Source organism: Amblyomma americanum, unplaced genomic scaffold (assembly GCF_052857255.1).
Source record: "Amblyomma americanum isolate KBUSLIRL-KWMA unplaced genomic scaffold, ASM5285725v1 scaffold_123, whole genome shotgun sequence".
NCBI classification, from domain to species: Eukaryota; Metazoa; Arthropoda; class Arachnida; order Ixodida; family Ixodidae; genus Amblyomma; species Amblyomma americanum.
In genome coordinates, this window is record NW_027526595.1 from 185693 (window position 1) to 213541 (window position 27849).

Below are 27849 nucleotides of genomic sequence, written 5' to 3' on the forward strand. Positions count from 1 at the left end.
AGATAATGAAATCAGCGTCCTCTTCACAACATACCTCCCAATGTCACGTGGCCGGCGCCAGTGCTGAAGCGCCATAATGTTTCGCACAGTAGCTCGGGTTCACTGTGAATTTTTCGCATCCATCGGTGCAGGTTCCCTCATATTGCGCCACTTGTAGTCTCCTCCGGACAACGTTTTGCAAAAGTAAGAAAGTGTTCAGATAGCTGCAGCGCCTGAAGTCTGAATTGCATGTATAGGCAACGGACGCCTAGGTGTTCCTGTATATTACACAGGCTGCGCACAGCAGGCGGCGTGTGTAGGCGCTAACACGGCAACGATCGCTGTAGGGACAAAATTTTAGCGCGCGAGACGAAAGAGCATGCAGACATATAGTAATCCGAGGATGTCACCCCAGCGATTAGCAGCAAGAGGTCGCGGTCCTAGATAAAACGGCAAGTCCTACGAGGTTAATACGAAAAACAAAGAAAAACGAACTGTTCGAACAACTTTCAATTTTTCATAGCGATTACAGAACTTTTAATCTCACCTACTCAGATCTACCATACTGTACTAGATATAAACACTCGCAGCATAAGGTATAAGCATTGGAAGATACTGACTTTATTCGACATACCAGCTCCCTTTCTGAGATATTATTTTTCACATGGAGACAGGTTTACTAAACATGAAAGTACCATGCAGCTTATAGACTGTGGATGCCACGCAACAAATATAGCACATGGCCGTGGTAATGGAGTTGCAGCATATGTAAGGAAGACTATGAAACATTAAGCTATCTCTAAATTTCCTGTGATTCTTTAGAATGTGAATTGCCTTTTGATTCGTTTCAGTGGTGGTTTCGCAGCTGTGTTCCGCAGACCTGGGGAGTAAGTGACCTTCTTGGAGTGCGCGTGAGGTTGGTGATTGGTGTTGAGAAGGAGGCGAAGGAAAATGATGGCAAAATTTCAACGCCCTCCCGAAGGCGTCCATGAAGTGCAGGCATCGTTTTTCACGCTGCAATGAGATCCCCACAATAAAGAAGATTGCCACTGATTTAAACGCTAGCAGCGAGGTTACTCCCCTAAACTCATGCACTGTGAGCCGACCACTCCATGATATAGGGTTCCGAAGTGAGAACAGGGGCCGAGACTAGCGGCTGAAATGGTAGGTACCAAGGCTCTCCTCACAATAGGGAGTGCGATAAGACATCACGTGTGGCGTCGTTCACATCCTATTATCAGTCACTGCACCTGATAGAGCTCCTTACGCGTGGTTAAAGGTCGAGTCCACTCCGCAGCTACCCGCGGCTAGATTTATCGGTGCTGTTAGCTGCTTGGTTGGCGTGAAGAACGAGCTGCCTGGGTCTCATGCCATTCTAGGCAAAGGTTCCAATTACCAATAATAATCTCAAGGAAAAAGTTGTCTCAGCGCCATGTCTTCAGACCAGTGTAAGGTCTATATCTGCTTCACCAAAGTGAATCCATTGTTAAGGTTGCTATCTTTGAGTGAAAGCTGCGGATGCGAGATGTGGTGGAGCAAACACTGGGCACTGGCGTTTCGCTACAAGGAACATATCATCGTTTACGATGCCACAAATATCAACGGCCAGCTTCAAGGAAGTAAGAAGTGGATCACTGAGAAGGTGTTCGAGAAAGCTTATTCGGAGAAGGTAAGGAAAAATCAAGAATTCTACTAGTGTGCATACTCGAGGTGTTAAAAAATATATATATGCGAAGAGCAGAGGAGATTTCAAGCAAAAGAGTAGAATGGTATTGTTATCAGGTGAAAGCCATCTACGCCCACCACCGGTGAGTACGGGACAGATAACTGCTACCGGCACATGCTTTGCGGCTGGTGGGGACTTAAAATTGAAATGTCATCTTTTATAAAATAAGTGATATAAGAAATTACAGACCGGAGTTTTCCGCAACATTTATGCTACAGGTTATCTCCGGTATGCTACACAGGCGATGATGTGCCGCTGCTCTGCCTAATAATGGCTTTTAAATCCTTTAAAATAGAGAGGATGGGAATCATTCATTATGAGCAGAATCAGCCTGACTGCGCCCCCTGCAGGATACGGGCCTACCTAATATCTATTCAATTAAATCTGTGCTGCGCCAGCTGCAGCCACTTTCACCCCAAACTTTTTATGCCATGTGCCCGCCTAACCTCCGGTATTCCTTTGCTACGCCGACTTTCTCTTGTAATCGAGTCCGTTACCCTCCATCAGTTATCTGCCTTCTCATTACACGCCATGCCCAAGCCCTTTTTAATTTCCACAAGGATATCACTAAGGGCGGATCGACAATGGATAGAGGTGTTCAACTACGTCTGCCATTAACTACTCTACTTTTTAAAGAATTAAGGTAAAATTTATTGACTGTTGTTAACTGTCTGAAAATACCATGCAAAAAGTAAAAAGAAAGGTTGAGTAGTTCTAATATACAATTATAAATATTTTTTTTCTCTGCTGAAGAAACATTTCTAGAAAAGTGGGTATAAATGCACCCATGAAAATTTTATGGATGTTTTATATACGTTGGGCTTCCTTTTGAACCAAAACTTTAGTAGTGGCTGTGGCCATTTCTTTTTAAGAATCATGTGCAGAACGGATGCTGAAATTTTAATCTTTTTCTGCGAAAACCAGTGACAAGAAAAGAAAAGCAATTGTGACAGAATATTTTATTTGAGTCAGAACGTGCCATTGGAATTCAGAAACAGCTCACAAAAAAACATCTTTGTCGTAACTGGAACAGATGCAGAGAAAATGATTCTTTTGTCAGCAGAAAGGGTGCTTTACGAATTCGCAAATCAAAGATTTTCCTTCAGTAAAATTGGCCTAAAGCGATCCATAGCCTTCACCCAATATTCTCCTAGCTGTGCTTGTTAAACAATTTTCTCACCTTCACCTTCCTTCCCTTCCTGCTTTCAGCGGAGGCTTGCAAGTGTGCCTTTGATATCCTGTTTCTGTCCATTCGGCTTAGCTAAGTAAAGCAAAACATGCCCGGTGCGACTCCAAGAGCCCCAAGAAATTTCCTTTTGCTTTCTTACTGTCATTACAGTGACTTATTGCATCATACACAGCAACGTTTACTTTAGATGCTCCAAATAAGTTCATTTTTGGGTGCCTGCACCAAATCAAGTTTTTCAAAGATTTTTTGGCGTTCTGGGCCCGCCAATGGAGGCTGTTAGTGTAAAGCTCAGTGGCAACAAGAGCTTGATACACGTTTGATGCACTTCACCGCAGTTTTTGGGATTGTGTTCTTGTGCTGCTACATCTTTGGGGTACCCAGTGCAACGCGCGGTTGTACCACACCACGAAGACTCCTGCTGGTCAAAGACCATACTGCGGATTTTCATCAGTCGACATTTTGAGAAAGTATATCGCCTAAACTGTTTTTCGCATAGCATCAAGATTCTGATGTTGCGAATGACTTAGCCGTAATAAAACTTGGAGGATTCATCTCTCTCGGCGAGATGACGTTTCCCACCGCGGCATTTGCCGTCGACTCATACGTCACCCTTCAGGGACTTTATGTTGCGCCGTATTGTTTCCATTTCCTTCTGCACGTGGCCAATACAGTCACATGTTTCCTCACGACAGCCGTAAGGTTTGGCTTCCTTTAAAGCGAGAAAGGTCCCGCTGTTACCGTCACCAGTATAGGTTCTGTACTGGAGTTCATGGTGTCCAAATAACGCCAGAAAGGTTTCACTGAGGCACTGGCCTCTATGGTGCCGCTCAAGCCACTGAAGCCTTTGTGTTATTTCGCAAAGGCATTTGTTTTCATCATTGTGTTACCTCCTAGCACACCATATACAAAACTTGCTGTGACTTTCACAGTGAAGCACCTTTCCTTTGTTGGCAGAAATGACTTTCACGACGCCGAATAACGACAACTGTCTCCTTTTCATCCTAATACCATCTACTCTTACGGCAATGCGTCCATCAGCAGCATCTGACTTCACTTCTGCTGCTTCATCTTCTGTGCTTTCTTCAGTGGTTTTTTACTGTGGCTTCAAGAATTTCCTGGTTGTAGAATTGTATAGGTGCAGAATGTGGTGGCATGTTCATGAGCGCACACAGCACTGCCCCACTCTGCCTTTGTATAGGGACCGCAGAGCATACGAAAACCGAACATTCACTTCCTGTGCTCTTCCATACCGGTTACAAGCGCAGAAAGAGCTGCTCTCAGCGTCGGAGTCAGAAGTCCCAGTGATGGCAGAAGAAGAGACCACGGCCTTTACTTGAAAATTTCCTCGAGCCGAAGGGTCGCGTCCCCCCACTTGTTCCAGGTCTCAGCACGCATGATGTGCTCATTCAGGAGGGAATGGTGCAGTATCTAGATGATCCCGCACTCTCAATATAAAGAGGCATGTTTCATGTACAGGCTTGCTCACAATTTGCGCTTCGTACACGGATTTGAAGAAAATCATGGCATTGCTAAAAACACAGTACACTTGTCACGCAAAAGGCATCTGCGATGCGGCTGAAAAGCAAACAATTACGCGCTCTATAGCAGAAGGACGGATAGCCGGCCAGACGTAAACAAACATTTCGCGCATTTCGCGATGCTACCAAAACTGACGCAGCGCCGTTGCGGCTAAACTAAACAGCAATTAAACATTGTATTTTCAAATAATATAGAAGTGAATGCATTTATTGGTTGTGAAATCAAGAGTAACAAAGCAAACACCATTGCACGTAGCACACAACATGCAATGAGAAGGTGGGGCCATAGGGGGCGGGGGTTTTTGGCGCCATTTATAAATGTCTTCTATTGCGCATCTGTGGATTCCACTTGGTGGAAACATTTTCCAGTAATGTTGGTATATTTTGGCTTTAGAATAAAAAAGTCGAATTTTTTGTAGATTTTGCGCTCCACCCAAACTTAACGCGCGTTTGTTCTCTGATCCACTCTGCACTCTTCCTATGTATCAACGTTACGCCTTTCGTTTTCCATTTCATAGCGCACTACATTGCCCTCAATTCAATTTTAACCATTTTTGTTACGGCAAAGACGCACTGTCGGAAAACCGCGCGCGGCGCGTAGCCGGCGCTTTGGCGCTTGGCGCTAAAGCTGCCGCGGCTGCGGGTTGATCTGCCGGGCAGTGAATGGGTCGAGAAGCCAGTTTCGGAGGCTTGCTGTGTGCCACGGAGCAGGGAAACCAATGCGGAGCGCCCGGCTGAGTCACGTGGGGAGCGCTGTGCCACCAGCTTTTTGTCCCTACTTAACTTACAGGCCAGCGGCGGCGGCGGAGCTATGCGCGCTTCTGCAAAATCACGGACCTCAACGAGTTTGGCATGGAGGGAGCTCTGCGCGGCAGCGCTTTCCCGTGTACTCCTCACCGCCGGCTTGGCCGTACCTTTCGCGGCGGGAGTTTTGCATCCAGCTGCGTCCCGCGCGTTTTGTAGCGAGAGCTACTCTAGGCTACCAGTCGAGCATTTCGCTGTGGTTCGGAGAGACCAGTTGTGCGCATGCGCGGCAGCCAGAGAGGAGCAGCAGGTGCGCCGCGCATGACGTCAGAGCTTCACCTCCGCCGCGGCCACGCGCCGATTCCAACGCCGGCGCCACGCGTGACGTTACCCTAAAGAGTGGTTGTGCGCATGCGCGGCAATCAGATAGGAACAGCTGACCGGCCTTCATCGCTTCGGCCGCGCATGTCACATGTGGATGTCACGTGCTAGCTATGCCCATAACTGCGCATGCACAGCTGCGTGTATAAAATACGGAGGAGTACATAGCGTCCGTATCAGAGTCGTTTCGCATAGCTGACAAGAAGAGTCCGGCCGCTGTTCAGCGGCGCTATCGACAGGACATAAATTTCTCGCTACGTATAACCTGGCATAGCCGAGCTAAGCCACTGCCAATTTTTTTCCGCTAGTGTGTCCGTACCTTTAGCTTCCGTGTTTCTTGCGCATAGGTGAGTGGGGGTTAGGTCCACTGTAAAAAGTTTTCATTTCGACCTTCATTGCTGTTTGCAAAATGTAGGGGGTCCAGGGCTCTGTCAAGCTGTCAATAGGCAGCTTTTACTTTGGGCTCCCTGTCATCATGTACCGCATGATGGTCGAATAAAGTATTATTATAATTATTATTATTACACATTATTTTTACTATATACAGCTGTTATACATTTTCCTCTCGAGGGATACTGCTAAACTGTGAATTATCATCAGAGAAATCTTTCCAAAGGCGCTCCACACCATTTTTATTCTTCTGGTCATATCTCTATCGTGATTGCGATATGTTGTAACTACCTACCCTAAGTATACGTATTCACTTACCATTTTCAGCACCTCACTACTAATAGTAAATTACACTTCCCTTCCGTGACTTTAAAATTACCTTGGTTCTCTGAATATTCATTTTTAGACCCACTTCTCTGCTCTGCCTCAGTAAGTCATCAATCATGCAAAGCAATTCATCCCCTGAGTGACTTACCAACGCAATGACATCAGCGAATCACAGATTACCAACATATTCTTTATTAGCGCTTATCTCAAGCTGTTCCTAATTTGGGCCTCCAAATACCTACTGTCAACAAGCGGTGAATAGCATTGGCGAGATTTTTGTCTCCCCTCCTTACTCTCTTACTAATAGGAATTTTATTGCTTACCTGTGGACAAGTATGGTGACTGTAGAGCCGTTTTAGATTTCTTTCAGTATTTTTTAAATAAGGCTCCTCTACAAGCAGGTTCTGAAAAGCCTGAGTGACTGCTGAGATTTCGATTGAGTGAAATGTTTTCTCGTGATATATGAAGGTTATATATAGCGTCAAATTCCGAAGTGCCCCCCGCCCTTACCACGCAAGTCCTAAACAACCGGCAAAGTGGTGGCGGCGGGGGGTGGGTGGGGGGCGCTATCCCGCAACGGCTCCGAAATCTAATATGGCAACAATAAACTTTTCCCGCCAGAAAATTAAGCGCAGTGCACATTGATTTAAAATTTTATTTGTCTCTGAGAAAATGGACTTTATTAGGACAAACATTTGCTACAGCCTCTTCAAAAAGAAGCCGGTCGCTAACTGTGCGTCCCCCGCTTCTTTCGTGCTCATTTACACAGACAGGAACCGCCTTAAAGGATCGATTGGCAGCATTGTAGACATTACTAATTTTGGAACCGCATTAGCCACCATTATATATGTCGATCATAAATTTGTCTGCTTCGTGTTACCTTTTCTGTATTGTTTTTATCTCATTCAGCCACTCCCGTCTGTAATGCGCCAGGCCTTGAGGGTAAAATAAAAGAAAGAACTAGAACAGCTCATCGTCCACATATTCACTGAACACCGGTGCGCCATTACTTAACTTTCCTCGAAGTTTGGGTTTCCTGTAGTTTTCGTGTACCAAATGGCCAAAATTCTTGCCCCAATCCCGTGTCCGTTCCCGGTAGAGCATGAAATGTCTTGTGTATGGTGGACGTTTTTTTTCTCGTTTTTGCTATGCCCATGGATCACTTCGATTTTCTTTGCCGCTGCGTAGGAATGCATAGCTGACCCGACGCTGCCAAAACAACGACCATTGGCGCGTGGCGACCGGGCTGATCGAGCTGCAGAGGAAGACTGCATTGCATTGGATTCTTGGACTGGACATAGCAGGCCTGTGTTACTGGTCGCGGTGCGTGCTAAGGACGCGGAGCCGGAAGATTGAGGGGGGAGGAAGGGGGGAGCGCTTTTCCAGGATGAACTGAAATATGAAATAAGCGGTGAAGTTGGGAGGGGTTCTTGCTCGGTTGGGGGTGATTGCTCGGAATTTTGCATTAGTGGTTGGTTATATTCTGCGCAAATTCTCTGTGGTAATCATTTGTGTCTGCCAAATTGTAAGCCTCATTAGCTTGTCGTCAATGCAATTTCTCAACAATTTGTTGCTCTGAGCCCCTATTTATAGCGCCTGCAAACTGAACATTAGATAGATAGATAAAGAGGAGGAGGGAAAGACAGGGATGTTAACCATAAAGGGGTTCCGGTTGGCTACCCTGCACTGGGGAAGAGGGATTAGGGGGCTAAAAGGAGGAAGAGGGAAGGGGAAAAAGGCATAACACACACACACACACACGCACAACGCTGTCACAATTTGTCACTCAATCCAGTCGCTCTCAAGTAGGCAAAGAGTACCTTGTATGCCTTGAGGGCAGTCGAATGCTGTGGCCATGGACCGAGGATCTTTTCCTCTGTTAATGGGCGAGGATCGAGGTGGTCCAGGGCACAACACAGTGTATGTCTTGCACTCGCAAATGCAGTGCACTCACAGAGAAGATGAGCGATGGTCCCCTCACAACCACAGCTTTCACAGGCAGGACTGTCGGCCATCCCCATCCGGAAAGCATAGTGGTTGGTAAAAGCAACACCGATCCATAGACGGCATAAAAATGTTGCGTCGCGACATGCTAAGTTACGTGGAAGACGAAGGCGCAGTCCAGGGTCCAGTGCCTTTAGGCGGAGGTTTCAAAACTCTCCCGTGTTCCACGCTAAAAGTGTGAGCTCCAGCGCTAAAGGGCGAAGCCCACACGCTGCGTCAGGTCTTGATATTGGGATCCTCACTGGAAGTCCGTCGTTGTGAGCAGAACGCGCAGCCGCATCGGCCTGGTGATTTCCGTTAATACCACAGTGTCCTGGAAGCCATTGAAAAATGATATCATGACCTTTGGAAACGGTGCCGTGGTACAGTAGACGGATCTCAGCAACAAGTTGTTCCTGCGACCAGCGGCGTAGCGCAGCTTGCAGGGCTGGAAGGACTGCTTTAGAGTCGGTGAAAACCGTCCAGTAATGTGGAGGTTCTTGACTGATGAACTGTACCGCAGCCCGTAAGGCTGCGAGTTCCGCACCAGTTGAAGATGTTGGATAGGTCGTCTTCACTTTCATGAAGATGGATCTGGCCGGTATCACCACCGACCCCGCGGAACTGGTCAAGTGAACTGATCCATCTGTGTAAACATGTATGCGGTGACTGTGGTAAGAATGCAGGTGATTCAATGTCAGTTGTTTGAGAGCGGGTAGTGATACGCCAGCTTTATTCCTAATTCCAGGAATATACAGGTGAAGCCGAGGTTCATGAAGACTCCATAAGGGTGAGCACGGTCTTGACGCAGGAGTGAACTCCGATGGAAGATATGTGCGATGAGCTTCAATGACTGTCGAATGCAGTACGCGGCCTAATTATTGGGAGTGTTGCGAGGTGATGACAGGGAATCGGTGTGAGGTGCCGAATATGTGTTCTCATGGTGTCAACAGCAATGTATGTAGTAACATGATGTTCCCGGGCAACAAGAACAGTTGCTGCTGTTGATGCACATTTATGCAGTCCAAGACAGATACGGAGAGCTTGCGCTTGCACACTTTGAAGAGTCTTGATAATTGTCTTTCTAATGGAACTGAATATCGGAAGACTGTACTGCATGTAGCCCAGAAATAGGGAACGGTACAGTTGCAGCATTGAGCGCACTGATGCTCCCAGGACTTTCCCCCGACGAAGGAGAGGACGTGGACAATCGCAATTAGTCGCTTTCTCAAGTCGTAGACATGTGGACTCCACGAGAGGTTCCTGTCGATGGCAACACCAAGGAATCTGTGGCTTCTCTCATAGGGAATGCCTTCACCATTAATGCGAATGGTGTAGCGTAACAATATTTTGCGTGTGAACGCCACAAGTGAACACTTTTTGGTCTAAATGTTCAGGCCCTGCAATCGAAAATAAGATGTAAATATCGATACCGCCTTTTGAAGTCTTGCACGAACTCGAGGACGGGTCACCCCTGATGCCCAAATACAGATATCATCTGCATATACAGAGATCTGAGCAGATTGAGGCAATACGTCGACCAGGCCGATGAGAGCAAGGTGGAAGAGAACTGGGCTCAGCACTCCACCCTGCGGGACTCCGCGCGAATTTCGGTGTAAGGACGTTGGTCCGTCCGCAGTCAGGACAAAAAACGACCTCTCTGATAAATAGCTGCGTATCCAGCTGAACGTGCGGCTTCCGATCTCAGCAGCTTCCATTGCGTCCAAAATGGCCTGATGCGTTACGTTGTATATATATATATATATATATATATATATATATATATATATATATACAACTGAACATTAAGTTCCATTATTTGAATGAGATCGTGTTTATCGATGATGAACAAAAGTTGTCCAAAATATATATTTTCAAGACAAAGGCATCCCATTTCGCTTTATAGGGTTGTAACCCTAGGCGTCCATACATACCGCTTACGTCACATTTTAGCCGACTAATCTAACGATGCACCACATGTACCAAGAAATCCTCAGATCGAACCTGCTCTACCGATGTGTTTTCTTTCCATACCGAGTAAACCTCTCTTTCCCTCATGCGCCCACAGTGGACAAAAAAACTGAGCGAAGCAGGTGTCCATAATATATATATATATATATATATATATATATATATATATATATATATATATATATATATATATATATATATATATATATATATATACATCCGAACCAACGCGGTTCGGATCCCACAAGACGTACTACGTCCGCCGCTATCGACGAGGGTAGCGGTGGTGAACGCTCTCAAGGTTCGCTTACACCCAGTAAACATAAATACCCACGAGAGCAGCAGATTGGACAGTCGTCGCCGTAGCTCAGTTGGTAGAGCACCGGACGCGATATTCGGAGGTCGTGGGTTCAGATCCCACCGGCGGCCTGGTTGTTTTTTCTTCTGCTTTACAATCGAACCGGGATCGAACCCGCGTCTTTCGGGCCGGCAGCCGACCGCCATAACCACTCAGCCACCGCGGCGGCCAATTGGCAGTGTGCTGCAAATATGTTTACGCGGACAGCTCATTCGTTCGAATTTAAGTATACTTCGGACTAATTAATATCGTATTTACGAAAGGACACTTTAAATACACTACCAACGTGTCATTTCCCTAAGCGCGATTTCGAGCACTAACTGTTCAACGGCAGCTTGAAGTGTGCTGCAAAGTATATTTTGGACGAATTAATTTCACATTTACAAAAGCATATTTAAAATACATTGCCAACGTGTCATTCCCCGAAACGCGATTTAGAGCGCTAACTGTTGAACGGCAGCTTGAAGTGTGCTGCAAATATGTTTACGCGCACAGGAAATTCGTTAGAATTGAAGTATATATTGGACGAATAATGTCTTTTTGGCGACAAAGCATTTTCAATACATTGCCAACATGCAAAGGCCATTTCCCAAATAGCGATTTCGAGCACTGGACTTCACTACGGCAGCTAAAAGTGGGCTTCAAATATGTTTAAAACGACTGCCCGTTGGTTAAAACTGGTGTGTACTTGAGACGAATTAATTTGATATTTACGAAAGTACAATCTAAATACATTGACAAGATACTAAAACCGCATACATATTTTTTCACGCATTTGAAATGTGCTCGAAGAATGCTTTAATTGAGTTATTTTTGGAAAATTTCAAGAATCTATTTTTTAAATACCAAGCATAAAATTTTAGGAAACTATTTTCGCGATATTTTTAGTGCATTTATGAATACAAAATATGTATAAAATACGTTATCAATACCCCGCTGTTTATTCCAAACGTATTAGTTTTTGCTAAGAGACGCTCAGTTTATATAAAGGCAGTGATTGATTTGTTAACTTAGAAGAAAGCTTTAGCAAAGTCTTGAAATATGCGGCCTCTTGAAAAACCAGAGTCCGAGTAGGAGTGCAAGTCATTAGTAAAGAAAAGTAATTGCGTGTCTCAATAGAAAAGCTTTCGAAAATCGTGCTGAATTAGAAAAAACTGTCTTCAAGGAAATTAACAAGAGGAGTAAATATTTTATGATCCATTATTTTACACGGCATTGATGCCAGAGATATGGGTCGATAGTTATATGAGTTATGTTTATCTCCGGCTTTATGTGTTGGCATGAGCACAGCAGTCCTCCAATCTTCAAGTGGCACCCATCATGCGAGAATAAGCGTTACAGGATGATAGATTATTATTTTTTGCATTACCTAAACATTTTCTATTTATTGCACCAATTCCAGAAGATGTTTCTTTTAGGTGGCGATAATAGCTACGATCCAATGCGAGTAAAAAATTATTGGATCAAGTGCCCAATATTTAAACGATTGAAGCTCGGGACGACAGCTATCATTAGATGAGGAAGAAAATGACTTGACAAAGGTATGATTTAAAGATGTTCGGGAACAGGATCACCAGTGAGTGCAAGCATTTACACTCTACGATTGTTACTATAGGGTTTGTTATATTCCACAATCGTTTTGGATCAGTCCTCAAAATATTCGGGAGGGTCTCATTAAAAAGGAGCATTGCGTTGTCTTCATTGCACGTGAATAGGCTGAAGCAGCTTTCCTGATTGTAATGGGCAGCTTTTAATGGATTTTTGATCATTTCTAAGAAGTCTTTCTTTATGTTAGAGTCAGTTTAAATATACGTTCTTGGTTATTGGAGTACACGCGCCGAAGAGGGATGTGGTGATTGTTCAATTCGGACGCCGCATTTCGTAATATACACCAGTTTGTTTCCATTGAGCGCTCGAAGTAAACTGGCCCAAGAGGTGTAAAAACAGACTAGTTCGTTGTTAAGCTTGTCTTTTTATATTGACCGGAGAATTTTTTTCTGTGCGTTCTCCCAATAGCTAGAACCTCAGAAGAACACACACAAAAAATAGAGCTGGTAGTGCAAGTATTTACGGATTTACAAAGATGGCGTCAAATTAGGACACCAGGACTAAGTGTTTGTGAAATAAGAAAACGGCTTGTTTATTCTACCGTTCACAACTGTCTTGAAAAATCAGAACCAACGTCTTATTTGCCAGTGTGCAAGTCCTTGAAACAATTCTGGGACTTCTTGAGGCACAGGTGAGCATTGCACTTATTACAAAATATGTGGGTCTTTCCAGTGCAGCCCTCCATTTTGCACCGCTTTTCCCTGTTTTGTTCATGCACAGGCCAGTGGCCGACCTGGTCATATCTGACGTCATGAACGGGTCTGTTCTCTGCGTGTTTAACTTTCATGGATGGTTGCAGAGGAGAGCAGGAAGGCCTTCCCATTCTCTGTACTCGTCATTTCCACCCTTATTTGTGAAGTGCCTCAATTATGCATAATGTAAAGTCAAGGAGGTCATGTTGTTGAGCGGAAGCAATGCGTTGCACATCAACATCATGCCTGTATTCCAGCCGCGCATTGACGTCAGACAAGTTAATGATATTAAATGTCATGCGCAATGTCCATATTGTCGAGCGAATGGTCGTCGGGTACACTGCGACAAGTCCATATTGTCGACACCTCCCATGCTGCGATTATATTTCCTGACAATAGGCGGCCGTGAAACATCGAAATATGTTTTTCTGCGTTGCTCCTGCAGCGAGCTCTATCTCGAGCCTCGGTTGCAACAAAGTTCGAGGCCATTGTTCCCGACTTGTCCTACCACCTTGTTACAGCAATTGTCCCATTGATTGATACCATGCAGTAGGAAGAGCCACGCCCCCTTTTTTCAATTCTTTTACAGTCGAGGAGACATTTCTCGCATCTGTTCGGCCGAACAGTTCCTGCCGCAAATATTTTTCTCTCTGGCATTGCACGTAGCAAAGGCAGTGATGTAAAATATTTGCCGAAGCATAATTTACAGCCCACATCAGACGGGGTGCTTGAAACAATCGCTCTTGTGAAGCCGTACTGTTCCTTCAAGCAATCTTCAATGTTAGTAGTTGATCTTTGTATGCTAGAAAATCGTAGACAAGGCCAGACATCCCACGAAGCACAAATATTTTTTGCCCCATTGATGTGGCTTCCCTTTTATATAGCGTTTGATATCGAGAGGACCCTTGAATGGCACAATCTGCTCATAAATGCACAAGCGTTCTTCTTTTTGGAGTTACTGGTATCGCTTCAAACTGGTCGAGCCTCACTTTTCAAAGGCGGTCATTTGGAATGGTGTGGTTGACGTCCACAATGGGCAAATTATGGCACAACTTTTCTAAACAGTTGCGCGACAGCCCTGTAGAGGCTAGGAGATCAAACTTCATGCTCGATTTGCAATACAACCTGAGTATTTGGTACCGCAGAACGCCCATCACTAAATGCAACGAAGCAAGGCGCACGATCTTTCCCTCGTCTGTTTTCACACACACGTGTTTTCTTGCAGAACAGAATATCGATTTGTACAGAGAGCAAGGTCGAGGAACACACTATTTGGAATGTACCGACTGAAATATTCATAGGGCGATGGCATGTTGACTACGAGTAATAAACCGTCGTAGCGGTCACCTTTGAAAGTTGTGCTCGGTGCGATGAACGGCTTTCCCTTCCAGCCACTGGCCGATGCTACTCAGCATTCATTGTCGGAGCCTTCGCTCTCACTGCCTGCTTCTTCAACACCACAGGGTCGCCGGCTGGCTCCTCGTCTTCACCTTCAACGTTGGACAGATTTCCAATTTGCAGCGCTCAGAAGAGAAAATCAGTAGTCTCTTCGAGGTGCTGGGATCGACGCCGATGGCAAGAGTAAAACAGCCTCGCCTGTATCGGCGTACCTGTAAAAAATAAGAAAATTTCAGGCAGGGCAGAACGCCGGTATCACTGAATGGCCGCCGACCGCAACCGCTGAGCCCCGATGGTGTCAAAATCACACATGCAAAAACGAGGCCTAGCGAACGTCCTGCTTATCCAATATTATTGATTTCAAGTCTGTGTCTACTCACTAAAATTTGATGTCAGATAGAATATCCAATTTCAAAAAGCAATATTGTCACAGGCCAGACGGAGAACAGTTGTAGACGTAGAGGGGGACCGCAGAACGGCCGAGGTTTTTTAATCGCCCAGAACAGAGCCAGCTCGAGCGCGCCTCACGCGAACGCGACCACTTCGTCCTCGTCACGGCTTAGCGCGCAGGTAGCTCGAGCCAGGTCCGTGGCATTAGTCCCCCGAAAAAGAAGAGCATCGTCCCGATGCGAGGGTATGTACAAAGCAGAAAACGAACAAAAAGAAACAAATTAAAACGCAGAACCTGAACACAGTTTAAAGTGGAGCGTCATCGCTCTCACGCGAGAAGTATGGCTTAAGTCGCATTACATGCACAATGTCAGTCCGTGGTTGCCGACGACCGGTGGCCACAGTTCCACGTGGAACAACCTCATAATCCACGTTTCCAACACGACGGAGCACCTCATAAGGTCCGAAATATCGGTGCAGCAGTTTTTCGGACAATCCCTTTTGGCGGACAGGGGTCCACACCCACACACGGTCACCGATGTTGTAGGTAACCTCCCTGTGGCGCCGGTTGTAACGTCTAGAGTTCGTGTCTTGTTGAGCTGTGATGTGCAAACGAGCAAGCTGGCGAGCTTGCTCGGCTTGTTCGACAAACGAGTCCGCATCTGGTGTCAAGTCATCATCCACGCACGGGAGCATGGCGTCCAGCATCATCCGCACTTCTCTGCCGTAGACTAGACGGAATGGTGTAAAGCGGGTTGTTTCTTGAGTCGCAGTGTTGTACGCGAATGTGATGTAGGGGAGTATTTGGTACCAGGTTCTGTTCTCCACATCCACGTACATGGAAATCATGTCGGCCAGTGTTTTATTCAGGCGTTCTGTGAGCCCATTTGTTTGGGGATGGTATGCTGTCGTTGTTCGATGGCTGGTGTGACTCAGCTCAAAGATGTCGTGGACAAGCTGAGCTGTAAATGCCTTCCCTCGGTCTGGGATGACGACGGACGGAGCGCCGTGTCGAAGCACTATTGCACGCATAAAGAAGTGCGCAACTTCGAACGCTGTGCCTTGAGGGTAGACTAATGCCACGAACGTGCATCCGTGCACCGTAATTCTTGCCGTACACATTCCGAGCGGCGTAGCCACGTGGCCACCAGCCGTACGTATCTGTGACCCTGCCCACGGCATCATAACTTTCTTCAGCACCTTAGCCATTCTACCGCTCATTATCGAGTAGTCCGCACCCGTATCCACTAGTGCGCTAACCTCCTTAGAGTCAATCAGCACGGGTATGTCAAGGGAGACCTTGGTCTTACCAGACCCAGTCGTCGGCGCCGTCTTCGTCGTCGTCGTCGTCGTCATCGGTATCGTGGTCGTCGATTTGGGAAGGGTCAGTCGGCGCGTCGGTGGAAGCTTTTCGGCAATACGGCGAAAGGTCGCCTGTTCTAGTTTTCCCGGTGCGGGCTCGAGGACCCACGCTGTGCACCAGGTCCATAACCGGACTGATGAGGCGACGGATGGCGAGGTGAGGGCGATCGGGACGTTCGGCGCAGAGGAGGTGGTGAACCACGCCGGCGGGTGACGTATTCGTCCAACTCCTGAGGCTGTTCGGCATGCCGCGGACGGGGACTACCTGCAGACAAGCCTCGCAATCCCAGAGGCCGATATGGACACCGCCGGAAGATGTGACCGGCCTCGCCACAATGGTAACACAGGGGACGTCGGTCTGGCGCACGCCAAATATCGGTCTTCCTCGGCGCCTGTCCTCGAGCTTGCCAGTAGGGAACCGGCTGCTCGGCGTGTACTGCGACTACCGAAGGAGCATACGGTGGCGCGCAGGGAACCGGCGCAGGACGGCGCAGCACGTCCTCATACGTCACTGGCGGCCAAGCAGCTGGCTGTGGTGGCGGCTCTACTGGAGCGACGGGCGATCTGAGCGCCTGCTGAACTTCCTCCCGAATGGTGCTAGTCAGAGAGTCCACAGGAAAAATCCCCTGAAGTTTCTGCAGCTCCTCACGGACCACAGAACGCACGATGTCCCGAAGGGAGCTTGTATTGGCCCCCGAAGCAGCATCCAGGGGGTGTAGAGCCGAGATAGGGTTTAGCTGCTGGTCGTAGAAATTGTACCGTTGCTGGAGCGCCCTCTCCATGAGCACAGCCTCGGAGAGGAACTCAGCGACTGTTCTGGGCGGGCTTCGCACAAGACCGCAGAACAATTGCTCTTTCACGCCTCTCATCAGGTGTCTGAGCTTTTTCTCTTCCGTCATGGTCGGGTCCGCTCGGTTGCAGAGGCGCGTCACTTCCTCCACGTACATCGCTACGTTCTCGTTTGGTAGCTGAATGCGAGCGGTCAATTCACGCTCGGCCTGTTCACGGCGATCGCTGCTGGTGTAAGTCTCCAACAGCTGGCGACGAAAGTCCTGCCACGTCGTTAGACTCGTCTCGCGGTTTTCGTACCAGATCCGAGCGGCGTCTTCTAAGCCGAAGTAAACGTTCCGGATCTTAGCACGGTCGTCCCAGCCGTTGAAACGCGCATCGCGCTCGAACTGATCAAGCCAGTCTTGGGCGTCCTCCGAGTATCCGCCGTGAAAGGGCTTCGGGATCCGGGGATTTTGCAGGCTCACAAAAGAAGCAGGTATGAACGGGGCGCTGTCTGACCTTGCTGCCGTGGTCGTAGCCATGGGTGCGCTCTCTTGAGGCTGGAGTCCGAATTCTGGAGACAAGCCGCGGAGCCTGCGGCTGACACGATGGACGGGGGTTCGCACAAGAGGCACCGGGCTTGTGCTTCGGCTCTCCGAGGAAGGATGGAGCATCAGCCGAGAATACCCAGCATCTCCACCAGATGTCACAGGCCAGACGGAGAACAGTCGTACACGTAGAGGGGGACCGCAGAACGGCCGAGGTTTTTTAATCGCCCAGAACAGAGCCAGCTCGAGTGCGCCTCACGCGAACGCGACCACTTCGTCCTCGTCACGGCTTAGCGCGCAGGTAGCTCGAGCCAGGTCCGTGGCAATATCTAAACAGAAATATAAGATTCCTAAAAAACGGCGCTTACCCGTCTCAGCGTTAGCCATGACTTAGGTCACGCTTCTTCTTCTTTGTGGCTCCTTGCTGCGCACAAACGCCAGAATGGTGGTGTCGATTGCATTGGAGATCGTTGAAAACTATTCTCCGAAAAATGAGCCTATTCAATTTCGTTTCCGAGAAGCTAGGATAAATTTTATGTGATGTTGGCAATTGACAGCACCAGGGCCGAAAAATTTTATATCCAGAAATTCAGGTTTATTATTATCAGTAAAGTTCTTAGAGCGTTTGGAATAGGAAGCAAGTGACAGATTCCACATGAAATACAAGACACCGTGATCGCTCATGTCAGACATATGTATTACGGGCGATGTATCTTCTGGTTATGTTAGTATCAGGTCTAGAAGGCAAGATGAATTTGGAGTACCACGTATAGGTGAAATGACCATTTGTGCCAAACCAAAATCCGTGCTAGTGGCAATAAATTGGCTGGCTTCAGTGGTTGACGGTGTAGAAAAATGGCACCTATGAGACCGAACAATTTTGGGATAACTAAAGTCCCTCATAAGAATAACCAGCGCATTGTTATATCGAACCGTAACTTTATTTAGGCAGTCGTGCAACCTATCACAGAATGAGTTATCACTGGAAGGGGAGCGATAACAAACACCAACTCTTAATTTATTGAAGTCTAAGTGCAGGCGACACCAGATTGATTCAATATAAGAAATGATTGGCATGCAGTAGCAAATGAAACGCTCGTCGATTGCCAGCAAAACACCACCTTATTCTTTCAGTACTGTCACTTCGGTAGACAACATAGTTTTATCACAGTGGAGCAATTCTGAGTTAGATATTTTGCTGCAGCGCCACGCTTCAGTTATTCTAATAAATATTGTTTCAGGTCGTTATCCCGTGCCTATAATTCTTCCTTCTTGCAGAAAATACTCCGAATAATAGTGTATAAAACAGAAAATTCTAATTGCAGCCAAGCAGCGCTGCTTTCTTTCGCCTGCCCCTATTGGTCATTGGGCTGCAGTAGGCGGCCAGGTTTAAGTGCTCGATGGGATGTGCCGCGTTAATTTGGTGCAGTATCTGAGGGCCCAATCTCAAAAACACAGTCATCCACTTCATTGTAACCGTAGGATTTGCCGTCGGCATGTATAGTTTCATGTACCGTAGCTTATATGTCTATGCAGACGTTTGCCATATTCCCATAGTTTTTTTTTCGAATCTTGCGCGTGGCGGGTAGAAGCTCTCAGTGAGAGGAAGATCACGGTTCTTTAGCAAAGAATACTTAGCTGAAACCGATTCTTTATGACTATATCAAGCAAATTTGACAATAACTGACCATGTTCTATCCTCAACAAACCCACCGATCCGGTTTGCACGTAAATCGCTCGCACTTGTTAAGTTGCGTTTCAGTTTATCGGCAATGACGTCTAAAACTTTCATCTCTGAATTAGAGTACGCTTCATTTTCCACGCTTTTTATTCCGTAAAAAACTAGCTTGTCCTGTCGAGAACGGTACTCAGCGTCATCTAGCCGATGGCGAAGTGTGCAAGCTTCCAGCTCAAGGCTTGTAACTTTATTGTGTAGTTCGCTGAAATCTGCCTGCCACTGCTCAAGTACTGAAGAGTGGCTTTCCACAGCTTCGAATCGAGCCATTATAACTGATATAGCTTGAAAAGCGTTTTTCTGCTCATATTCAAGTGCAGTCACTGTTTTGGAAACCAATTTCTGTACGTTTTTCATCGTAATTGACCGTTCGTTTAAATCTTTGATGGTTTTGAGCACTTCTGCAAGAACATCAGCTGATGAATCATTAAGTCCTGGGTTACACTCACTGTCCCCACACAAAAGCAACAGGAGCGAACAGAAACGCTCAGTCAAGGCTCCATGGCATTGAAGCACAATTATAAAAGCATAATCAGATTTAGTACAGTAGTAAGGTAATTTGGTCGGGAGACTAACCTGCATGACGAAGAAGAGCGTGCGTGGGCCTGTCATTCTTTCTGTGCTCCCATGCCCATTCTTACAGTAAAAAAACTTCATTCCTATAGTAATACCTGGCGGAAGCGCACTTTTTTTCTATTAGCGGAACGGGATTTGAGGTGAACTAAGTACGTAGGCTGAAGACAGGCTGAAGTCCTTAACGTGTTAGCAGCACGACGGAAACTAGACGAATATCCCGATCTCGCTGCAGAGCAGATATGCGACTTTAACTAAGAATGACGACGTTAATGTTAAACCAGTGAACAATAATTGCACAGCTGTAATGACGTAGTTCACAGTAAAAATATGCGGTATGATGATTAGACAGGATACCGGCAAGCTCTCTCAGGAGACCAAAGATCAGCTTAAGAAACACCATCGCATCACAGCTTCTAACTCGAACCCCGCAGACAGAATAGGACAGGTAGAGCTGTTAAAGCTCATCAAAAAAAGCAAAGAAATTGAAATAAGGTAGTTTAATTTGAATCAAATCCAGCATGCTCTAAAGAACGGAGGTAGCCTAAAAGTGGAGAAGTAGAAATTAAGTATAGGTAGAAATCGAATATACGCGTTAAGAGACAAGGAGTACACAGTCATTACCATTATAAATAAGGTAGTTAAAGCAGCCACAAAGCTTTACACAAATCTATACAGTAAGCAACGTAATTAGTGCGTAAATGAGTGAAACAGTAGCGCACAGCAACGGGACCTCCACCAATAACAGCTAAGAAAGCCTTAGGAACAATGCAAAGAGGAAAGTCGGCTGAAGGTGATCAGGTAACACAAGATCTGTAGAACGACTGTGGAGAGATTGTGCTAAAAACTATGCTTCTTAAATAGCAGTACTAGTAGTAGACCTTTATTCAGCCATTATTTAGAGGCTAAGCATGCCGACCGCCTGGAAAACCATACGAATTTTGATTTATTAAGGCAATTTTTTAGTATATTTACTTTTTGTCGAGTCATCAAGCTCCCATCGCACTATTTTATATCCATTTCTATAAACCAGCACTCTGTGGTCTTGCCATCAGCTAATTAAATATTAAAAACCACAATATACGCGTTACGACCGATACTGACATCATCACTATAGCCTGCTCCATAAAACCAACAGGCAAAACTATGTACTGAAGTTGTGCTTCACGGGCCCTTTAATGATGTGGTTACACTACCTGTGAACATCTCCTATGAACCTCTACACAGCATGCAGCAGTTACACCGCTCGGCTGAAATTTTCTTTATATTTGCTATATATTGTGACTGTTAAGAGAAGAATAACTGTGTTCACCCAATGCCACTTTACGTTGCTGGCGCTAAGAGCGCGGGGAACGTTTCCCATCACACTCGACGCTCTCACTTTAACGTCTTCAATGCCACTATCGTTTTTATTACGTGTCCATGGCCCAGAACAGCATTTGCATCTTACTTTGCAGTAGATCACACTGTCGTTACTACAAACAGCTTAATGGAAGAAAATTGAGCGTGGGGAGGGAGAGATAGAGAGAACCTATATGCAACAGGTGTCGGGAATTACGGCATCTGGGTCTTGTGTGGCCCCCTGGTGGGGGAAATGTCCTGGGCCCACGAAATTTATGCGATTTTAGTGGTCTTGTCTGGCTGGGTGAGGAATTGGTCCCAGCTTTCTGCAGAGGGATCTGGCAGGAGGGCCTGTAAGGGCGGTATATTTCCGCATCCCTAGAGGATGTGCGCCTGAGTGACAGGTTCTCCATATTTGCAATTTGGGCATGTTGGGTCATATTCCCCGTTGGTGATTAGTGACAGCCTGGAGTGGCTGAGAATTGAGTGTGTCTGCAATCTGCGGAGCAGGGTGGCTTGCGCTCTGTCAAAGCCAAGGTGGGGAGGCGGGAAACAGCGTCTCGTCTCTTTGTGAAAGCTGGTGATGTCGGCAAAAGTCTGGGGGATTTCAACGAGGGTGTCTAGTTCTGTAGAGCCGGCCGCCCGGGTTGTTAATCCTCGGGCTAGTCGGTCGGCCCCCTCGCTTCCAGAGTTTCCCAAGTAGGCGTGTACCCTGATCAGGGTAATTTTTTCGGTCGGGAGTGCAACCGCGCAGGATGCGTGCGGCAGGAAGACAGATGCAGCCTGCCAAGTAATTTAGGATTTCTCGTTTTGAGTCACTGAGGACTGTGCGCATACGGCGGTCAGCCATGGCCAGCGCTGTCGCTGTCTCTTCCGCTGCGGTGGCGGAGGGTGCGCGCACCTTTTCGGCGGAGATACGGGTAGCCTGCTGCGTGGTTGCACAGACCACGTAGTTTGTTGCATCTTGGCTTGCCGCGTCCACTTATATTGCGTGATCGTGGGCACGATAGAAGTCATCAAGTGCTTGAGCATTGCGCTGACCGCGCTCGTCGTGTCGGCCAGGGAGCCTGTTTTTGAGCATAGAAAGAAGAGGTGCCCGAAAAACGCTGCATGCGAGCTGGAGGAAACACTTGTGGCTTTCTGAACGACATTCTTGAAGAAGAAAATGCGGCAGCATTTGGAAGCTGAACCACACCCATGTAGTCCAAACGAGCCCCCAAAACCGGAAGTAAGCCTGCTCCAAAAATGAATTAACAGAGATTAGTGGATGTTAATTGCTGACTTTGGATTGATTAAGCGTAAATAGTCGGTCGGTCTTTTATATCCCGGCATGATAATCTAATGAATAATACTCGAATGTTCTGCTCCTCATATTTTCAAACTTGGCGGCGGTGATGGTGGCACAGCTCTCTCAACAAATCAGCCAACTTCATTCCGCAGAAACCGGAAGGCTTTTCCGAAAAAACCGAAATGCTATCGCTTTAAAATCATGTTGCTTTGCCTTGACCGATAACAAGCTGAACCTCCTGACGCAACCTTTACACGAACCTGCAGCGTCGACTGACTAAACAGCCGCGGATCGTTGGCCGCTAGGTCCGAAATGTCTGCAGGCCACATGGTCATATGCCGCAGCTATAACGCCATGGAACGTTTTCTAACGCGCCGCGGCTTCAATTTCAGCAAAATCCGCGGGTAGAAGCATTGGTGTTACGCTTTTTGGTGGCGTAAATAGCACCTGAGTATGACGTGCTAAAGGTGCCATCAATGCATGCATGCTCGTCAGCTGCCTGAGTGCACGGTGCTTCGGTTTTCGAAAGCGATGAAGCACGGTTGCATAAAGTGTCACCATAAGAGGCAATGCGATACCCCACTCTTTATGCCTTGATTTTATTTGATGTCTCAGATAGCTCTCCATATTTCTCCAAAAAGAAGCTTTTCGGTTAGAAATTGTGCGCTACAAAGCCCTTTTTTCTTTCAGAAGTTGCTTCGAGTGACAACTATACCAGAGAGGCTACTTGACGAAACTTTGAAGTCAATGAATTGCCTTGAAGACAGCACTTATCGCCTGAACAAGAACAATTGCCAGACTTGGGTGAAGCTCTTTCTTCGCAAGCTTCGAGACTGCCTGCCCAGGAGCCTGTTCGACGACATCAATCTTTTTTTTTTCTACCAAAGTCCTATACTCGTATTCCTCAGTAGATGCTGGACTCTTCCACGGCGGCGCTTCAGTAGAGACGAAATTTAAATGCTTTTTGCACAGCACGACTTTAGTGCACATTAGAGACACCTCGGATGGTCGCAATTATTCAGAGCCCTTCTCGACTACGCCGTCCCTACTGTCCTGAGTCGCTCTTAGACATTAAGCTTTCAAAAATTCACGAAATTTAAATAACACTGCGCTATTAAACATCTCCATACTCACATGCTAAAGCCTTGAATAGCAAGCATAAAAAATCCAGTATGTTTTCTTCCGTGATCTTTTTCCCTAGCAGAACCATGCTTCTTCACAGCCCCTTCTGAAAATATGTTCGTGTAGTCAGTTTTCTTGTAGAAGTTTTCTGGAGAAACACGTTACTTTTATGGCAACCTGTTTCTAAACGGGTCGTTTTGATGCCTTATTGTGCAAAGAAATAATGCAAGAGAAACCGTGCGGCTTCTTTTCATACACATACAGCATTATTTTTTTCAACAAGAGGCTCACAACTAAAGTGAGCACATTCTATAGTCTGCCATAGCGGAGAGGTGTTGACAGCTCATTTACCTAGCCGCCCCCCTCCCCCAAGTATCGCCTCTGCCACACGCGATCACTGTCAGTAAGTACATGACATATGCTTCCAACACCACCCTCTACACTAGTAAGATTGAAATCATTCTCTTAAAGACTACATGTCAGTTATATACCTGGGATCAAGAGGTGTCGGGATCCCTCCATTCTGTTTGAATGGAAGGAGCACTGCGTTTATTTTAATTGTCCAACCAAAAAGATTATGCGTGTAGTTGTGTGTTAAATTATATCCTAATCGATAAATTCTGCGGCATTTTGCCCATATCAAAACCAAAACACGCAATCTGTGTTATAAACAAATCTTGTGCCTTGCTTTCGCCTTCTGCACCCAACTCAACATACAACACATTCATGCCGTCTTACTTTACTTAGGATATAATATTAAAGGGTAGCACACAGAACACATGTTTATGATATATGGTAATTATTATGAACCGCGCTCCCAGAGTACTTCTTATAGCTAGAATAACTCTAGTACGACGCAATCACTCAATTGTTATCACTTTCCAACAGCCACTTACTCTGTTAAATAAAACACATATATAGCCTTGTATATTCAAGTGTCCTTTAATCTGGTAATTTAAATAAAAAATTATGGCAAAATACGCATAGTAGGAAATAATAATTTATCGCCACTTAACAGTGCACCAACTGCGCAAACGGGTTGAATTTTTCAGCTATCACGATCTGAACCTGTTTAGCGCTGACAGTGAAACGGCCAAACAAACGGACATTTTTCGCGGATCATACAAGATTTCTTTTAGGCAAAAGAATGACTTGTAGAATCATGATGATCACTCTTCTGCTTACATTTTCGGAAATATCTTTCTATACCCGGATACTTCAATTTTTGTATTCTATTTCGCGCCTATTACTTATACGACCCATTTTAGTACAGACTTTTATTGCTTGTTGTACAGCCTTATGAATTTCTGTTTTTTTTTTCACAAAAAGCTTTGATGTTTGACTTCTGAGTGCCGTTTTTCTAAATAAAAAGCACGACTTTTGGGTTGACAGTTTTCGAAACAAGGCGGCCTTCTTTTTATTTTTAAACCAAAAATTCCACCTTCGTATGTTATTCCGCGACAACTTCTAAGCGGACAGTCTAACTCGAAATTTCTTCCTGTGCTGTTCGCCGCGTCTGGCATTCACAATGAGCTTTGAAATGCATTTACAGGTGGTCCCAATACTCGCAGGAAAAGGTACAGCGCAAAAGGACCGGACTAAAGGAGCTGACTGACACAGGCGCTGACCTTTTAGCTCTTGTAAATCCAGGCAGTTTTTGCTTACCGTAGTGGTGGGAAAAGATTCAACTGAGTCTTGAATGTGCCGTTCAATGTCTGTCTTATCCTTGGCTTTTGATACTGTCGTCCTTGCCATGGCAAGTAACTCAGGCTTGCTTGGTGTAGGCGTTGAGCAGAACTTTCGTCCGAGCTGAAGGACTCCCAGCGGTCTCCCATCTTTTCGGGCCTTTCCCGTTGTCACTTGGTCACGGCCTACGTGTTTGCCGCATTGCGCGCAGCGAAGGCTGGAGGAACACCCGGCTCTTCAAGGATTTGCTACGTATTGCATGCATTCAGGATGCTCCCCAGGTGGCAGCGCCGACGTCTTGCCTGGGAGATACGCACAGTTGCTATCGACACCGAGTTCCTGTGGCAGTCAACCTGGGCCACACTACACAAGAAAAACCGACGACCACCATGGAACAGACAGTTCACCTCATAGGGAACCCAGACGTTCACGCGGAATATCTAAATGTCCTTCAACTTGAGCCAAAGTTCTACTCAGCGCCTACACCCAGCAAGCCTGAGTTACTTGCCTTGACAAGGACGACAGTACCAAAAGCCAAGAATAAGACTGACATCGAACGGCACATTCAAGACTCAGTTGAATCTTTTCCCACCACTAAGGTAAGCAAGAACCGCCTGAATTTACAGAATCTAACCGGTCAGCGCCCGTGTCTGTCCGCTCCTTTTGTCCTGTCCTTTTGCACTGTACATTTTCCTGCGAAATGTACCGACCAGCCCAGACTAATACCCTTTTGGTCCCAATACTGTACTGCCGCTTGCTCTGAGACCCCCTTTTATATGTAATCTGTGTAAGAGATCTAACATGATGCAATAAACGTGATCTGATTGTGATTTTATTTGGATGAGGTTCACTGCTAGGTCTACTGACTGAAAGGAAAACTGATGAGTTGCACATGTTCAGTACTGCCTAAATAATGTGACAAGCGCCACAAAATGAACATTAAGAAATGATCTGCGCCGCACCTTCGGTCATCGCCCATGGCGCTACCGCTACCTTCGTGTCTCACGAAAACTACCGCCACACTCGGATTGGATTTGTCGAACCGGGGCACCTAAAGACGACTTTCCCCCGCAATGCAGCGACTTTTTATTTTCATGCAGTCTCCTAAGCCCTTCCATGGCAACGCCAGGGAATCGTAATTGACATTTGATTCTCCCGGGAGGAAAAGGCGAGAGCACGTCGGTACGTAGGTAGATCACAGTGATAGGCTGGATGATAGGCTGTGACTGCAACGAACGCTGGCTTTTCATAGTGACTTCAGTTTTCTGCTACTCGCCTTTCTCTCTCATTTTTTTTCCCCTCACCCCTTTCCCCCTGTGTAGAGTAGCAAAGCGATAATTCTTACGGTTACCTTTCTGCCTTTCTACTTATTCCTCCTCTTCCTCCACTTCCTCATTTCTCAAACCTTGTCGTCCATCACTATATGAGCGCCATTTCAGAACAGTGAACGCTACGCGGCGCATGCAAAAGTGTGGGGACGCTTGTCATATTAAGAGTGCAATACGCCAACAATAAATCTAATGATTGTTGATTGCGGTCAATTTTTACATTTCCTGCCTTTGGGTAGCGGCCTGTGATTGGTTTTTTTGAGTTCACGTGGCCTTGTGATGTTATGCAAATTTCTCACTCAATCAGCGAATTTCGTAACACCAGATGGCGCCGGTTGCTCCTGATGTGAACTTTAATGCTATCTAAATTGCTATCTAGATATTACATTATCACGTGCCAAAGGCGGAGCCTAAATATCCCCTGAGGTTTCTTTACCAGTAGTTTCGGTCTCGGTATGGGCGCCAGCACTGAAGTGTACCTTGACGTCATGGTCGAGCAGCCAACTTGCACTTCAACATTATCTCTGATGACATCGGTGTTGCAGGAAAGCACTGGTTGTGCGTGTGAACAATCACTGGGTTCCGTGGTGTCACAATAAATAGGGCGAGTGCAGCTTGATGTCACTCCATGCAGGTGGAAAAGATTAACTGCTAGTCTGACTATATTAAAAATAATACTAAGCTTTATTGTACTCACAGTATGCGACTAAAGCTTGCTAGAAGGCATCTCCTTACACCCAATAAATTAATATAAATTGTTTGCACTCAAAAACCTCTGCCTCCCTTACCGAAAAAAAGGCTGTGCTAAAAACACATTTCGCATAAATTGTATCAACCCGCCACAGTGGCTCAGTGGTTAGGGCGCTCGACTACTGATCCGGAGTTCCCGGGTTCGAACCCGATCGCGGCGGCTGCGTTTTTATGGAGGAAAAACGCTAAGGCGCCCGTGTGCTGTGCGATGTCAGTGCACGTTAAAGATCCCCAGGTGGTCGAAATAATTCCGGAGCCCTCCACTACGGCACCCCTTTCTTCCTTTCGTCTTTCACTCCCTCCCTTATCCCTTCCCTTACGGCGCGGTTCAGGTGTCCAACGATATATGAGGCAGATACTGCGCCATTTCCTTTCCCCAAAAACCAATTAATATTATTATTATTATTATTATTATTATTATATTATTATTATTATTATTATTATTATTATTATTATTATTATTATTATTATTATTATTATTATTATTATTATTATTATTATTATTATTATTATTAATATTATTATTATTATTATTATTATTATTATTATTATAAATTGTATCATTTCGTATACTTTCGAATTTTTGTCCCTATACTTCAAATGCCACACGAATGCTTTCTATGTATGCTTGGAGCACTATTCTGAACATTTTTACAGATGCATCAAAAATG

At 46.0% G+C, this 27849-nt stretch overlaps 1 protein-coding gene across 2 annotated transcripts; it reads left to right on the top strand.

Annotated features, from left to right (window-relative positions):
• Positions 1-1256: 1256 nt before the first annotated feature.
• Positions 1257-27545, top strand: LOC144112433 (uncharacterized). 2 transcript variants are annotated; one of them, XM_077645274.1, is made up of 3 exons: positions 1259-1648; positions 7463-7597; positions 22983-25076. In XM_077645274.1, exons 1-3 carry the CDS (start codon positions 1412-1414, stop codon positions 23247-23249), a joined length of 639 nt encoding a protein of 212 aa, XP_077501400.1. In that variant the 5' UTR covers positions 1259-1411; the 3' UTR covers positions 23250-25076. The 2 variants fall into 2 exon arrangements, 1 of the variants encoding a protein (XP_077501400.1); XR_013310262.1 differs by lacking the exon at positions 7463-7597 and having other exon boundaries at positions 1257-1648; positions 22983-27545.
• The last annotated feature ends 304 nt before the right edge of the window (positions 27546-27849 follow it).